This window comes from Rhinolophus sinicus, linkage group LG07 (assembly GCF_036562045.2).
Source record: "Rhinolophus sinicus isolate RSC01 linkage group LG07, ASM3656204v1, whole genome shotgun sequence".
NCBI lineage: Eukaryota > Metazoa > Chordata > Mammalia > Chiroptera > Rhinolophidae > Rhinolophus > Rhinolophus sinicus.
This window is the reverse complement of record NC_133757.1, coordinates 72,601,075-72,616,437: the sequence shown is the minus strand read 5'-3', so window position 1 is coordinate 72,616,437 and position 15,363 is coordinate 72,601,075. Positions and strand designations below refer to the sequence as shown.

At 51.4% G+C, this 15,363-nt stretch overlaps 1 protein-coding gene across 2 annotated transcripts in view; it reads right to left on the bottom strand.

The window, feature by feature from the left end:
- Positions 1 to 1,032: 1,032 nt before the first annotated feature.
- The window catches only part of MYO1F (myosin IF), a 30,010-nt gene continuing 15,679 nt past the window's right edge, over positions 1,033 to 15,363 (bottom strand). Inside the window, exons 15-28 of one of the 2 annotated variants that reach the window (XM_019711932.2) lie at positions 14,410 to 14,495; positions 12,175 to 12,256; positions 10,867 to 10,973; positions 10,326 to 10,424; positions 10,095 to 10,239; positions 5,766 to 5,880; positions 5,499 to 5,668; positions 4,654 to 4,799; positions 4,116 to 4,262; positions 3,761 to 3,909; positions 3,203 to 3,286; positions 2,439 to 2,634; positions 2,174 to 2,343; positions 1,033 to 1,483 (exon numbers count right to left, since the gene is read on the bottom strand). In XM_019711932.2, the coding sequence (XP_019567491.1) occupies positions 1,407 to 1,483; positions 2,174 to 2,343; positions 2,439 to 2,634; positions 3,203 to 3,286; positions 3,761 to 3,909; positions 4,116 to 4,262; positions 4,654 to 4,799; positions 5,499 to 5,668; positions 5,766 to 5,880; positions 10,095 to 10,239; positions 10,326 to 10,424; positions 10,867 to 10,973; positions 12,175 to 12,256; positions 14,410 to 14,495 (1,773 nt within the window). In that variant the 3' untranslated portion in view covers positions 1,033 to 1,406. The remainder of the gene's footprint in view (positions 1,484 to 2,173; positions 2,344 to 2,438; positions 2,635 to 3,202; positions 3,287 to 3,760; positions 3,910 to 4,115; positions 4,263 to 4,653; positions 4,800 to 5,498; positions 5,669 to 5,765; positions 5,881 to 10,094; positions 10,240 to 10,325; positions 10,425 to 10,866; positions 10,974 to 12,174; positions 12,257 to 14,409; positions 14,496 to 15,363) is intronic. The other variant, XM_074337694.1, reaches the window with a different exon arrangement.

The following is a 15,363-nucleotide window of genomic DNA, read 5'->3' as shown; positions in this document are numbered from 1 at the left end:
CTACCTCCTACATATCTTGTGCCTGCCACAGTAGTGGGGTCATGGCGCTGTACCTCAAAGTGCCAGGAGGAGGGGCAGTGAGTTCGAGGGCAGAGAAGGGAGAAGGAAGCCCTGATTTCCTCTTCAGCACCAGGAAATGCCCAGCTGATGAGGTCAGTGGCTCATGTCAGTTGTCCTCCCTGCCATCTGTCCTTACATTTAAGTCTTGCAGTGAGGGATGCACACAATGGTGGTTGGGTAGTAGAGTTAGAAAGTCAGACATGGAGAGAACCAGGGACATTCAAGGGACTGGCTAAATGCTTTTGTATAACAATTCACTAACAAAAGGGCTGTTGAAACCCAGTTGCAACCTTGGGATATTTTTCCAGCCACACTCAGCTTCCCTAGATCAGCTTCCCTGCAGGAGGCTCAGCTGGCCAGTCAGCCCCTGTCCCTTCTCTGGCTCAGTTCTGACCCTACCACTTTCCCAGACTGGCTGCTCTCTGAGGGGCTGAGCACAGAGGTGGTGTCCGTCTGGTAAGCCAGGATCCTTAGAACCAGACCATGGCAGGACTCCCAGCCGGTTCCAGCTGCCCCTGCATGGAGTACTCAGAAGGCTCAGACTCCTGCATGGGGTCTGACAGCTGGGGAGACCAGTAGCCAGGCTGACCCCTTCACTCATGATTATAAGTGCAGAAATCCAGGGCCCTGTCCTGATTCTAGACGAATGAGGGCTAAGAAGGCACGGACATGGGGTGGGGGGTAGGGGGGCGTGTGGGAACTGCCTCATTCCTCAGGGTCCATTTGGGTACTGGATGGGTGTGGGGGCTGCAGATTCAGATCTATCAGGACCCACTGGACCATTTTCTGCAAAAAAGCTGGGATGCAGCTTCTAGAAGATGGCATGTGAGACCAACTCAAGCTTTTCAAGACTTGGCTCTGTAGAATCTTAGGCAAGTGACTCAACCCCTGAGCCTTAATTTTTCCACTTGTAAAATGGGGCATTTGCTGCTCCTACGTCACAAGGTTCTGAGAAGGTTGGCACTCAGTTAGTTCACACTTCCACCCAGCAAACGTTTATTCTCAGTGAAGAGAGAAGGAGAGAGATCATGCTTGTCAAGGCCCCCCGGACTGTGCCCCGCACTTTGCTGACAGGACACAACTCATTTTATACTCACAAGGCAGCTGGGAGGTAGGCTATGCTGTTAGCCCTGTGTGACGCAGGGGAAAACTGGTGTGACAAGGGGGAAGCCAGGGTCCAGGGTGGCTACAGTGGTGACTACCAGACCCACCCAGGGCCAGGGTTGGGCTGGGCTGGAGGCCACAGGACTGGACCTTCTGGCCAATGCAGGCAAGGGAAACGAGACCCCCTCTAGCAAGGCCTGGCTCCCTGGCAGGTGCGAGGACAGAGTTGTGGGTACCCCCACTCATATCTTCTCCACATAGTTTCCTGGGAAGAGGCCCTCCTGGCCATGCAACCGGCCTTTCCACCAGCCCGAGGCATCTGTCGGAGAGAAGAGAGTGTGAGGCAGTACCCAGTCCACCTGGGAGAAAACCTTCACGCTGGCTCAGTGTCAGTCTTACGTACTTCCACTGGCCTGGCGTAAGGCAGAGATTGAAAAGAGAGTGACAGATGGAAGGAAGGGAGGGAGGGACACACACATGGTTTTTTCTTGTCACTGGCTCACACTCTGTCATTTTCTAGACCATTCACTTGCACTCTTTCTTCATCATCTCCTACAGGCCCCTTCCCTGCAATCCCCATAGTGCACCCAGGAATGACCTCATGGGGTTCCCCAACCCACCTGCAGAGGGTGCTGTTGAGTCCAAGGCCCCTCTGGAGCAGCCCAGGGGACTAAGATAGGAGATGGTCTGGGCCATCCATACATGGCCCATTTCCTACTCACAAGGGGTCTCTGAGGTTCTGCTTTTAGCCCTGTGTTTGACAGGTGACAAAAATGAGGCTGGGGTACTGGATGTGATGCAGTGAGGTCAGGCTCTCATGTGGCTTAGGTGACCTCCAGACAAAGGCCTCTAGCCTATGCAGCCACTGGCTCAGAAAAGGGTATCTCTGTCGGGGACTGGGAGCTAGCTGGCCACCTCTGTTCTCCAGTGGGAGGAGTATGCGGTGGGTGGGGGCTGCCTGGCTATGTCAGGGTTCTGACACCTCCTACCTCTGTCCTGGCACACATACCTTCCATGAGGATTTCGATGACTTCATTCACATTGAAGCTCAGCTCATCCACGTCTTGGCCCACGTACTGGTACAGTGCCCGGCACCGCGGGCCATGCGTCCGTGGCTGGGGCTTGGGTCGGCCCACACCTGGCACAGGCCGCTGCCCCACGCTGCGCTTCCTCTGCATGCTGTGGGCACGGGGGGGGGGGTGCGCTTGTCAGAGCCCAAGATACTCCTCCAATTACCTGCCCACCTCCTGGGGCTGCCCTGCCACCCCACCTACCCAGCCACGCCCTGATCTGGCACGTTGAGGAATTCTGTGTTGTGCTCCGAGGGGTGCTGTGCCCGGGGGCGTCTGCTGGCCCTCAAGGCTGAGGACGGAGGGCCTCGGGGAGGCCGCTGGGAGCCCCCTCCAGATGTGATCTCCAGGGGCAGGGGGCCCCCTCTGGCAGAGGGGGGCACCCCATTACGGTCTAGACCTGTGGTTGGAGCAAGGATACGGGCATTTATCAGGGTGATGCCCAAGTTTCCAGTCTGAGGGAGGAGGCAGCCACACTCTCAATCCAATATAATGACTGGGCCAGAGGAAGGGACCCATGGGCCAAAACGGACAAGAGAGAGGTTCTACAGCAGTAAGATTTTCCCCCATCTCCTTCTGTAGGAGGGCTTTTATGGATAGGTCTTGGAGGATAAATAGGAGCTCAAGTGAAGTAGAAATTTGGGAGATAGGCAGAGCAAACAGCCCTAGCAAAGGCCTGGGGGTAAGAACAAATTTGGTAAGTTTGGTAAATATGATGTAGCTTGCCTGACAGGAGTGTAAGATGGGAGGAGAGAAGAGGTCAGTGGTTAGCTAGGGTTGAATTCTGAAGGGCTTTGAATACCAAACTAAGCTTAGCCTTTATTCTGTGGGAGACAGGGAGGTATGGAAAGGGACAGAGAAGAGAGTGGTCAACTCTGCTTGTTAAATCCTTTTGACAAGAGGTCTGGCTTAGGTTATGGAGCCCACAAGAGGCAAGGGAAGACACTTAGTGGGGGGCGTCTCCTCACCTCTGGGGGGCCCTGGAGCTGCCCGGGAAGGGGCATAGGGCGACCTTCGAGGTTTTCCCTGGGCCAATCCTTTCCGTGTAGGCTCTGAAAAGGAAAGCGGAAAGGATACAGAGATTTGAGTGGTGGCCAGACCGGACCAGGCCCCGCCCTCAAGTCCAGTCCACTCTGGCTCCGCCCCAGATCCGGTCGTCTTAGGCTCACTGGCTCTCCCATCAGTACCGCCCCTTAGTTACTAGAACACTGGCTCCGCCCAGTGATTGGTCCCGCCCCCCAGGACCCACCTCTCATTTTCTGGGCCCGCCCACTGCAAGGCTTGCCCCCATTCATTAACTCACAGGCAGACTTTGGCTACGCCCCCTCCGCATTTCTCGCCCAGTCATTGGTCAGCTCGCAGGCCCGGCCCTCTCCATGGATACCTCCTCTAAGTCTCTCTAGACGTACCCCTTCAGGGCCCTCACCCTCTCTTGGCCAACCTCACTGGCTCCGCCCCTCAGCATTGATTGATCCCCTCGCTGGCCCCGCCTCTTTGGCTCCGCCCCGGGTTCTGCACAGACTTACTGGAGCTTTTCGGCAGACCGTCACCCATGCTAACGGTGAGTGTCCGGCCGCTAGCCTTGAGCACCGCCACGTCGCCGGAGCCACGGGAGAAGGTGACGGTGCGGGTGCCACCTCCGCCCCAGCCCTCCTTTTTCACCCGGAACTGTAGTCTGTGGGGAGAGCGGGAAGCTGTAAGGGCACCTGCTTCCCAAACGGCGGGGGTGGGGGGCGGGGTGTTACTTCCCCATTCCATCCTTTCCCGGCTTGGCACTGGTGGGTGACGGGGCAGTGGGGGAGTTCAACCGGTCCGTGGGGTGGGAGAGGGACTGCTGTGCCTAGACCAGCTCGAGGATGGTGGTGGTGGTGGGGGGCGTACGTGTCACTGAAGGTGAGTGGCAGGGGCCTCCGCGCTGCCTCCTCGAAGCGCTTGCACAGGAGGCTGACGAACTCGGTCTTGAAGATGCTTTCCAGGAAGCTGTCGGTCGCGTCTTCTTGGAGGATGAAGAAGTCGTCCTGCCGCGTGCTGGGGGCAGGGCGGAGGAAAGGCAGGTGAGAGTTGACAGGTGAGGGTGGTAGAAGGATTGACATGTGAGATGCAACCAGGGAAGGTCAGGTAAGGGGCAAGTAAGGAGTTACACAGGTGGGGGCAAGCGGAAAAAGTGGCAAGGAGCTGGGGAAGGCGGTAATAGAGAAGGGTCAGGTGAGAAGTCAGGTGAGGAGATAGGTGCTGTTGGCAAGTAAGGATCATGAGTGTGGGGGGCAGGTGAAGGTGACAGGTAGGGCAAAGAGAAGTATAGGTATAGCAGCAGGTAAGATGGTCGGGGTTACAGATGGTGTAACAAGTATGAGGACAGCTGAGGATGACAAGGGGGCAGGCAAAGGTGACTGTGGAGCAGGTTGGTGCCTGGCCTCACCTGAGGGAAACTCCTCGCAGGGCCTGGATCTCCAGCTTCTTCTTCAGGACTTCATGCACCTGGCCCTTCTCAGGTCCCTTCTTCACCTTCTCTCGCCCGATCACATACACACACCTGGGTGTCAGGATCAAGTCCCTCTTGATGGGCTGTGAAGGATGCAGTACCAGAGAGGCTGATGTCAGGAGCCCTGGGCATGGGCAGCCTGGTCCCGAGGGACCAACCCTAGGCATAGGGGTGGTGCTGGGAGGTCAGGTGAAGGTGTCCCTCCATGGGAAGGTAGACAAGTGGTTATGATATATAAAAAATAACAGGTTAAGTAAGAGCATATTAGCTAGAAAGGGGTGTCTGGGGCAGTGAATGGGTACAGGATAGGTGAAGGTATACCTGCTAGACATGGGTGCCCAGGCCAGAAGACAGTACCTGTGCACTTGTGTATCTGGGCCAGGTGATGGTATGTTTAATTGACAGGTCTATACAGACTTGGTGAGGGTGTACCTAATGGATAGGTGTGTCCAGGATAAGTTAGGGTGGCCCTGTAGTCAGGTGTTCTGGGTGAGGTGAGTGTGTAATTGTGGACAGAGGTGTCTGGCCAGGTGACGATACATGATGGACAGGTGTGTCCGGGCTATGTAAGCGCATATTTGATGGGCAGATGTATTTGCATTAATTGAACATATACCTGTGGGCAGGTGTGCCCCGTCCAGGTGAGGGTGTACCTGTGATGGAACAGGTGTATCTAGGCTAGGTGAATATATACCTGTGGGCAGTTGTGTCCAGGCCAGGTGAGAATATACCTGTGATGGGGGTGCCAGGGTCCCGGATGTACCCACTTGCTAGTGCCTCACCTTGAAGCGGCGGTCGTACTTGGTGACTGAGTCAGCGAAGTCCACACGCTCCCTCTTGGCCAGGAACTGACGCAGCTCCGGCCGCTCCTCCAGCCCCAGGTAGTCTCCGACAAAGTTCCGATTGATGCTATTCCGTCTCCGCTCCTTCTTATTCAGCAGGATATTGGAAGCTGTGGGGACACAGGGTTGGTTGGAGGCAGAGGTTGTGGTGTGGCTCTTCCAGGTCCATTTCCCTCCACCCTGAGCCTCCCATCTGTAGCCTCTCACCTTCCTCCCGCATCTCCTCATACTTCCGGACTGCTACATGGCGCCGCCAGGCCTTCTGGATGGTGCGGGCAAAGCCATCGAACTTGCGCTCTCGCATCTCCTCCAGAAGGAAGAGCTGGGCGAGAGGGAGGGGCGGTGGGTCCTGGCATCTCCCAGGGCCACAGTCTCGTTTCCCCTGAGCCCACCCCGTCCACATGCTCATGCTCACGGGCGCCTGCACACATGCTATCACACTGTAGTTCGCAAAAATTTCTTCTTCCTCCAAGTGACTGGATGCAGGGTTTTCTCCTAATATGTAGCACAAGCCCCGCATTAAATTATAACTGTGGGTCTTGCTGGGTTCAAATCCCAGCTCTGCCTGTTACCAGCTGTGTGGTCTTGCCAGAAACAATATAACATCATGGTTTCTCACACTGCTAATTAAATTCATGCCTTTCACATGAGGTGCACCCTGATTTCAGAGATGTTAGAAATGTGAATCAATGTGCATTTTAGAAAACCAACAAGATACTGTAAATATGAACATCTGATGTATAGGACTGTGATGTGACTGGTGACCATGTGGTTGTTCAGTGTACAACCTGCACAGCCGTACCTGGCATTCCTGAAAAGGAGGTTTTTGCAGAAAGCATATTTTTGAGTTTTAAGAGTCTTGGCCCAGAGGGGTCTTAGGAAATAAACTATATCAGACCAAGTCATAGTGGAAATGCTGTGAAAGATGTCTGTTTATTTGGAATAATAGCAGGTGAACATATTAAGGAGAAGAACCCATTGGATATGAAAAGTTATAAACCTACAGCAAAAAACCAATGTGGTGGTGGTCAAAGACTAGAACAATCTATTGGAATAGGACAAATGGCTGGGAAACATCCTAATTCAAACCGAAATGCAGTAATAAAAGGGACACAATTTTCAATCAGTGAAGATGGGAAATATTATTGAAAATAAAATTGGGCTTTATTTAGAAAATGAACCCTTTACACAGAGGGATTTCTCAAATACTCAAATCTCACATCACTGCCCAAAGCCTGGGCGCCCTCTTTGTTGACGTGGTTGACGTCTCCCAGAAACCCAGGGTCTCCTGCAAGGACTAGAAGGATTCTGCAGATACTGGGTTCGGATGCAGTTTTAGAAATATAGCTTGGAGGATTTTTAAAGCTGTGGGTGTTTATAATTGTTCACAAAAGGTGGGGAGTCTTCTCACCAGGAAGAAAAAAACCAACATTGCAGTTTCATAGGTTGCAGGGAATACAGTGATTTACGTATGTATTCTTTTGTTTCTCTGATAGTCTATGGTTGGTGGGTCTGTGTGCAAAGTGTGTCTGAGTAATGCCTCCTATAGGGTGTCTAGAGGGCATGTGAGTGCGTTCTGTGGTTTGCTGAGGGGGACAGGTATGAATAAAGGGAGACCAGCCTGCAGAACTGGGAATGGGCCAGTCAATCAGGAACCCTCTTCCCCCTTAGCTGTTCAGGGCAGATGGGACAAGTGTCCCCAACCTTGTAATTTCTGCCCAGTGAAGAGGATTCCTTTTCAGTTTCAGAAATGGGCCTTCCTGTCTGCAGAGTTCAAAATGCATCTCCTTCATGCTATGGAAGGCAAAGGTAGGTGTGCTAAGTACGGGGTGGGAGGTGAGTGAGATAAGACCCAAATCTGTGTTTATCCTGGTGGACTGGCTTCAATAGCACCCCCCCATGTCAATTCATGTCCACCTGGAACCTGTGAATGTGACCTCATCTGGAAATAGGGTCTTTTCAGATATAATCATGTTAAAATGAGATTATACTGGAATAGGGTGGCTCTAAATCCAATATGACTGGTGTCCTTTAAGAAGAGGGGAATTTGGACCCAGACACACAGCAGAGAAGTCCACGTGATGACAGAGGCAGAGATGCGTCTACAAACCAAGGAGTGCCAAGGATTGTCGGCTACCACCAGAAGTTAGGGAGAGGCAGGGAAGGATTCTTTCCTGGAGCCCTCAGAGGGAGTGTGGCCTCATGACACCCTGATTTAGGATTTCTACCCTCCAGAAACGTGAGAAAATAAATTTCTGTTGGGTTAAGCCATCCAGTTTGTGGCACTTTGTTACAGCAGCCATAGGAAACTAACACACCTGGGGTGATGGGCAGTGAAGACCAGCAGGTATATAACACATTCAAGGATATTTATGTCCATATTTACAAGAAACAAAATCCAACTGACAATCATCTCACCATAAGTGCATTTATGATTGAGAAAGGCTGCGACCCCATTAGGTTTATTTAATTCCTGGATCAAGTTTTCATATAGCACAGTTAAACTGTTTTCATTTTACTAATATTATTCTCATCAGAATCACCTTTTTTCCTGTGCAAATTTTCAGGTTTTTTCCTTATAAAAATTTCCCACCAAACTTTTAGTTTTGTGACTTTCATTATTTTCAGCCAGTTCATCTTCCCCACCTCCAAATGTGCAGACTGCAATTTTGGTCAAAATTTGATTTTACCTTCTATAGTCTTAGCCAAAGCTAACTTTATTTTCTCTGTTTTTTTTTCCAGTGTCAATTATTATCTGTTTCTTTCAGAATCAGATTTTACAGTCTGCCAGTAATTGGCAAGATGGATTGATTCTCTTTCTCTCTCCTGCCCATCCTCCTGTTTTTCTTCCCATCCCTCTTTCCGTTTTTCCTTATCTGTTACAAATTGAATTGTTTCAGGTGTAGTCATAGCCATGGACAATTTTGGTTCATGATAAGTTTCTATCAGTAACGATATCTACTTTGAATGCGATTCCAGACTGTTTTAATTTCTCGAGCAAAATGCATGCACAGGGAAAAGATCTAGGAGATAGATGCAGACAAATTTTGGGGACAAGGATTCCCAACCTCCCAAGACAGACTGTTTTTGTAGCTGTGAAATCTCTAGTCTCCATGCCTCTGTGTTATGTTTTTGGTTCGGTGAGAGAACAGCTACCTGTAAGTTACAGTGATGTCGAGAATCATCTCAACAGTCTCCTTGTTGTCTTCATGAAGTCCCTGAGGTGCCAAAAGAGGGCACCATGATTATGCCAGTGAGGTGGCATCCAGCTGGCCCCGGCCCCATCCCCAGCACACCTTTCCCCACGGCTCCAGCTTATCCTGGGCTGGGGAACCTAGGATTCACCTGGGAGTCTGGTGAACTAGGGCAGCTCATTGAGACTATCACCTCCCTCTTTACTTTCCAACCTCACATACGTGTTTCCCCGAAAATAAGACCGGATCTTATATTCATTTTTGCTCCACGCATCAGGGCTTATGTTAAAAATCATGCTAGGGCTTATTTTCCGGTTAGGTCTTATTTTTGGGGAAACATGGTAGAAGCAGGTGGACAGGCAGGCCCTTAGGGGGTTCCTTGCCCTGTTTTTTTTTGTTGTTCTTTTTATCATTGTTGCTTTTTAAAAGATCCCCCCCCACTGCTTTATTGAGAGATAATTGACGTATAACAGTACGTAAGTTTCAAGTGTACAAGAGTTGATTTGACACATATATAGTGCAAAATGATCACCACTACCTCCGTCACCTCACACAGTTCCCGTTTCTTTTGTGTGGTGAGGACGTGGACGATCTCTTGGCACCTTTCAAGTATACAATCCAGCATTGCTAACTACAGTCACCATTCTGTATCTGACATCCTGGGGCATGGTCGACATTGACCTTGTGGCTTTGTTTTGTCCCTGAAAGCAGAGGCAGCATGACATCGCTGGTGCTTCCAGCCTTTTGCTAAAAGGCTCAGCGCTGATGGTAGCGCTGGAGGGATTGTTCTAGGTCGGAGAATGTGGAATGAGGTTTGTCTTGGATATGTCAGGGCTCGGGCTGGGCTCGGAATAAGAAAACTGCCACTTTGATACGAGTCTTAGGCTCAGGGACTGAATGTGTCCGTGACTGAAGGAATGAAGGAAGAAAAGGAAAGAGAAAACAGGATGGGAGAAAGGAAAGGAAGAAGGACATGAAGGAAGGAAAAGGAAGAAAGGAAACAAGGGACGAAAACACATTCTAGATAAGCCGTGAGTCCTTATTCCTTCCAAGGGGCTTGTCACCATAGGTGGCCATGTGTTCCTCCAACTGCTTCCTGGCCACCAAGGACTGTCCAACTATTTTAGGTTTTTCTGATCACCTACTATGTACCAGGCACTACACAGTGGACTTCCTGTTTTGTCTAATCCGCACTCCAGTCCTGCAGGGCGGCTATTATTACTCTCCTCTCCAAAGGGAGACACAGGCTTGCAGGGGTGAGGACATGTGCCCCATGTCACACCGTGGCCTGAGAGCAGGACCTGAACCCGTGCCTGTCTGCCGGGCTCTCACACACGCTTACCGACTCGGGGTTCTTGACGAAGACCTTGGTGCTCCCCATCTGGTACTGGTCTGGCTCCATGTTGACTGCCCGCAGCAGGTGCTGGACCCCCTGACGCTCGTCCCCGTGCCACTGCGGCCACGTCTGGGGGGTCAGAATGGCGTACCTGGAGAGAGAGGGTTTGGGAGGGTTTGAGCAGCTGGCGGTTGTTCTGCAGGGGCGGTCAGGGCCCGGGGTGGCAGGGTGCCTCACCTCTGCAGGAACTTGCTGAACTGGCGGCGGTAGGCGAAGCCCGCCCTGCGCACCCTGATGTTCTCCTTCAGGCCCAGGTACTCCACCTGATGCTTGACCCTGTGGGGAAGGCAGCCTGAGCACCGGCCCAGGAGTGGGAGGGGCTCTGCTGGCTGCAGTCTGGGGCGGGGGTGCAGCGCTGTTCCCAGGGTGTCAGCTCTGTGGGGTGTGGGCCTGGGTTCTGGGGAAGGAGTCTGTTTGTTCTGTGGTCAGGGTCACATGTAGGGTGGGTCCTGGGGTCTGGGGATTGTGAGGGAGACTGTGCTAGTCCCGGGGGTCATCCTCCAGTCAGTCGGGGGTCATCCCTGGGCCCTGGAGTTGGCTTGATCAGTTCTGGGTATAACCCTGAGGCCCTGAGGGGCTTTGTTCTGGTCCTAGGGGTCAGCCTGGGTTAGTCCTATGATGGGTCGTGCACCCCCAGCAGGGTTCCAAAGGAGGGTCAGTCTGGGGACAAGCAGTGTAGACTGGCCCAGCCAGTTGCCAGAGCGGGCTGGGGGGTCACCTGCTCTCTTCCCAGTCGCGGGGCCTCTTGGTCTCGTTGGGTTTGATGCAGCGGATGTAGTGGGGCGTGCACTTCTTCAGCGTGGCCACCAGGTCGTTGGCTTGTTTCTGAGGTGGAGGAGAAGGTGGGGTGGGGGTGCACAGATCAGATCTCTGGCCCCTCTCTCCTCCCACCCTGGATCTGCCAGGAGGTGGGGTGGGGCTGGCAAATGTTTGTTGATGGAGTAACTGAGCTCTTGGGAGAACACAGGCCTCAGAACACTCCTACCTGTCCTTCAGGGACCAGTACTTTGGAAGTAGGGAATCTCGGGTGTGTGCCTGAGGCTGGCCAGCCCTGAGCTATCTGTCTTAGTCCCTCAGGGGAGATGAGACAGGAAATCATTCCAGGTGGGGGGGATTGGGAGGAGGGCCAGGAGAGACTCCAGTGTTGATCGTGGCTCTGCTGTGTGTTCTGGGCCAGTGACTACACCTCTCTGAGCCTCGGTCTCTCCCCCTGCCAGGTGGAACTCGTCCCACATGTGTAAACTGCCCTGTGTTTGCTGCCAGCACTGACAAGTGCTCAATACATGGTTATTAAAATATTGCAAGGATGGGGCATTCATTTTCATAGCAACACTTTTCACAATAACTAAAAAGTGGAAACAACCAAAGTGTTCATTGACAGATGAATGGATAAATAAGAAGTGGTCCATCCACATAATGGAATATTACTCAGCCTTAAAAAGGAAGGACATTCTGACACACGCTGCACCATGAATGAACCCAGAGGACATGATGCTCAGTGAAATAAGCCAGACACAGAAGGACAAATACTGTGTGATTCCACTCACAGGAGGTCCCTAGAGGAGTCAGATTCATAGAGACAGGAAGTAGATGGTGGTGCCAGGGGATGGGGGAGGGGAGTGAGTGTTTAATGGGGACAGAGTGTCAGTTTGGGAAGATGAGGAAGCTCTAGAGATGGATGGTTGCACAACATTGTGAGTGGACTTAATGCCACACTGAATGTGCACTTACAAATGGTTAAGACGGTAAATTTTATGTATAGTTTACCACAATTAAAACAGTGACCAAAAGACCAAAAACATTATTAGGATGATGATTCACTTCTGGATTTAGGGAGTTAGGGGGCCATTGAGGAAGCTGGTCCAAGCTCCCTAACCCCAGAGCTGGTAGAAGACCCTGCTGGACAGAGGGTGCCAGAGACAGGGGCAGAGGGCCTGGGATGGGGGAGTGATAGACACTGGAATGAAGAGAGAAACAGAGCCAGCCCTCCCTGTGCCCAGCTCCTCCTTCCCTGCCCCCGGTCTACCTTGATCTTAGAGCCGGCGGTGCTGGGGCGGCCCTTCTTGTCTACATCCAGCTTCTCGGGGAACAGCATCCGGAAGAAGGCTCTAGGCAAGGGGAGAAAAGGGGTTGGAGGTGCAGCTGGACCTTGGGGTGCCCTCTCCCAGAGGTGGGGCTGCCTAGGTGCCTGACTGCACAGTTATAGTTCTTGAGTGTGGAGGGTGAGATGGTGAGAACTGGAGAGGGTTGATTTCATCCTTTTTAGTTCCTTGATTATTTGCCCTGTTACTTCTTCTTCCATGACCACACATGGCTTGGGTAGCAAGTAAAATAGCAAAAAGTTAAATTAAGTAGGAAAATATATCCAGTGATGCAGTATCTTGGGCAAAAGGGGCAGGTCCCCTTGTGGGAACCATCTTACATGCACAGGCTGACATGAATATGCAAAGAAATATGGAGAAGGATGCTTGCTGCTGAAGCCTTGTTTGTGATAGTCAAATATGGGCATAACCTAAGTGTCCAGCAACAGGGAATCCATTAAATCCACTTTGGTATATCATGGCTCCCTTCCTCATCTCCTCAATGAGATCTTCCCTGTTCACTGCAACACAGAATGAGTGCACTATTTAATAGATACAGAGTATCCATTTGGGGGAATGAAAAGTTCTGGAACTAGATGGTGGTGATGGTGGTGCAACACTGTGGATGTACTTAATGCCACTGAATTGTACAACTTAAAGTGAAAAGGTAAATGTTATATTATGTGTATTTTATCATAATTAAAAGATTAAAGTAAAAAAAAAAAAAAAAAGAATGGTGCCCTCCCTACTCTCTATCCCTTTATCAATTTAGTTTTTCTTCACAACATGAGTCCCAGTGGTTCTCAGACTTCAGAGGGCCCCAGAATCACCAGGAGAGTTTGTCGAACACAGATGGCCTTGCCCTATTTGGGTTGGCTCCCCATAAATTCTGACAAGTTCCCAGGGGATGTTGATGCTGCTGGTCCAGGGACCCCACTCTGAGAACCACAGCTCTGTGCTTTCCAACATGGTGGCCAGTGGTCACACGTGGTTATTGAGGCCCTTGAAACTCGGCCTGTCCAAGCTGAGATGTACTGTAAGTGTTAAAATATATACTGGATTTCAAAGAATATGCAGTACGGAAAAAGCAAATGAAAAATATTTCATTAGTAATTTTTAAATATTGATTGCATGTTGAGATGATGATATTTTGGGTATAGTGAGTTAAAGAAGACATTTTAAAATGTCACCTGTTTCACCTGTTCACCTTTTTACTTTTTAAGCATGCTTACTAGAAAATTCAAAATCATACAGGTGACGGGCATGGGGATTAACTGCAATTTGGCATGAGGGATCTTTTTGGGGTGATGAGAATGTTCTGGATTGTGGTCTCTGTACTAAAAATCACTTCTTACATGGGGTGCATTTACTGATATATCAATGGTACCTGAATAAGGCTGTTTTTTAAAAATTACATGTGTAGCTTGAATCTGTTGGATGTGGAATATATTGGACAGCGCTGCTCTAGATCAGTGAGTCTCAAACTTTAATGTGCACCGGGGACCCTGGGAGGTGGGGGCGGGGATCTTGTTAGAATGTAGATTTTGATTCTGTCTGTCTGGGGTGGAGCATGAGACTCTGCATTTGTAACCAGCTCAGAGGATGCCCAAATGGGTGGTCCAGGAACCACACTTGCAGCCCTTTCAGAACCACCGTCTTATGACTATTCACCTGATGCTCGCTTCTATTTGCCTTTTTTCTAGTTCAGTGTCTGTCTCCCCACTGGGCTTTCAACTCAATGAGAGCACCTGTGATCTCTGACTTGTTTAGCCGCCCACCCCCACAAGTTCAAATGGTGCCTGGTCCACAGCAGAGCTGGAATAAAATTTTGAGGTGTAAAGCCAAAAAGATGGACAGGACCTGGTATGCAGCTGTGATCAGGGAGATGGATCCATATGTGTTCATACAGAAAAGTGTAGAGCGTGATGTTTTCACTGCGTAAAAAGGGAAACTGTCCATACCCTGCATGGGTTTCTAGCCGGGCCGCTGGAAGGGCCATAAAGACCAAAGGGTTACTGTTTAATCAGAACCAGTCACTGGAAATACTGTCCTGGTCACACAGCCACCCCACAAAGTCTGTGGTGTGATGGGAGCTCTGGGGAAGATAGGGTGGTCCCTGGGCCTCCCCCATTCCCATGGGGTGGTTCTACCCAGATGTCCCCACATCTGGGACCACTCACTGCTCACTGGTCTGCATCATCTCTATGAGGTCGGAAAAGAGAACATCCCGGTTCCTCTCACAGAAGCCACTGACGTCATAGGAGACCTGGAGGAAGGTGACATTAGGGGGTGTGTGGGGCTGAGGCTTGGGTAGGTAGGGAGGCTTACAACCCAGGTGGTCAGGGGTCCTGCTCTGGGGTGAGAGGATGGGGGACAGTATCTATGGTTCAGAATAGGGGGCAAGGGACAGCAGCATCTTTGTTCTGGGGACCCTGGAAGTCTGATGCTCAAATTGAAATTCGAAAGTGGGGGCTACAGTCTGAGTCAGAGGTGAAGGGAGGTGGGGATTACAGTCCAGATTAGGGGGTGGGCTGGAGCCAGGGCAGGGTTCCCTGGGGTGGGGTTTCTGCTACTTGCTTAGGCATCAAAAGGTCAGATTGAGCATGTGTGTTCTGGCCAATTGGGGGTATGGGGGGCTGTGTCGGGGGAGGGTTACAGCAGTGGCTGGAGACCCTGGGGGACTTGAGCCAGGCCTCTGGGCTGGGTCTGCTACCCCATGGGGGCTCTCCATCGTCTTGGCTGTGGGTATTCCCTGGCTCAGGGAACACAGGGGCTTCAGCCCATTTTAGGGACTGGTGGGCTATAGGAAGCCCTCACCTCTGCCACCCATGTGAAGGTCAGTGGCAGATGCTGCAGTCCTGACAATTGGGGAGGCAGACTGTGGCCAGGGTCGGAAGCCAGTGGATTTCTGTAGCCTTGGGGAGGGGTCTATAGGGGCTCTAGCCTGTTATGGAGGGTGGTAGCTTACAGCAGGGGCCTGGGGCCTCCAAGTTGGGGTCAGAAAGTGGTGGGCTGTGTCCTGGGTCTGGGGGTTAGTGGGGCTTACAGTTCTGATTGGGGTTTGGGAGTCTGCTGCCCAATTTGGGGTCAATTGGAGGGAGTTTCTGTCCTGTAAGTGGGAGCTGTCCTGTTAG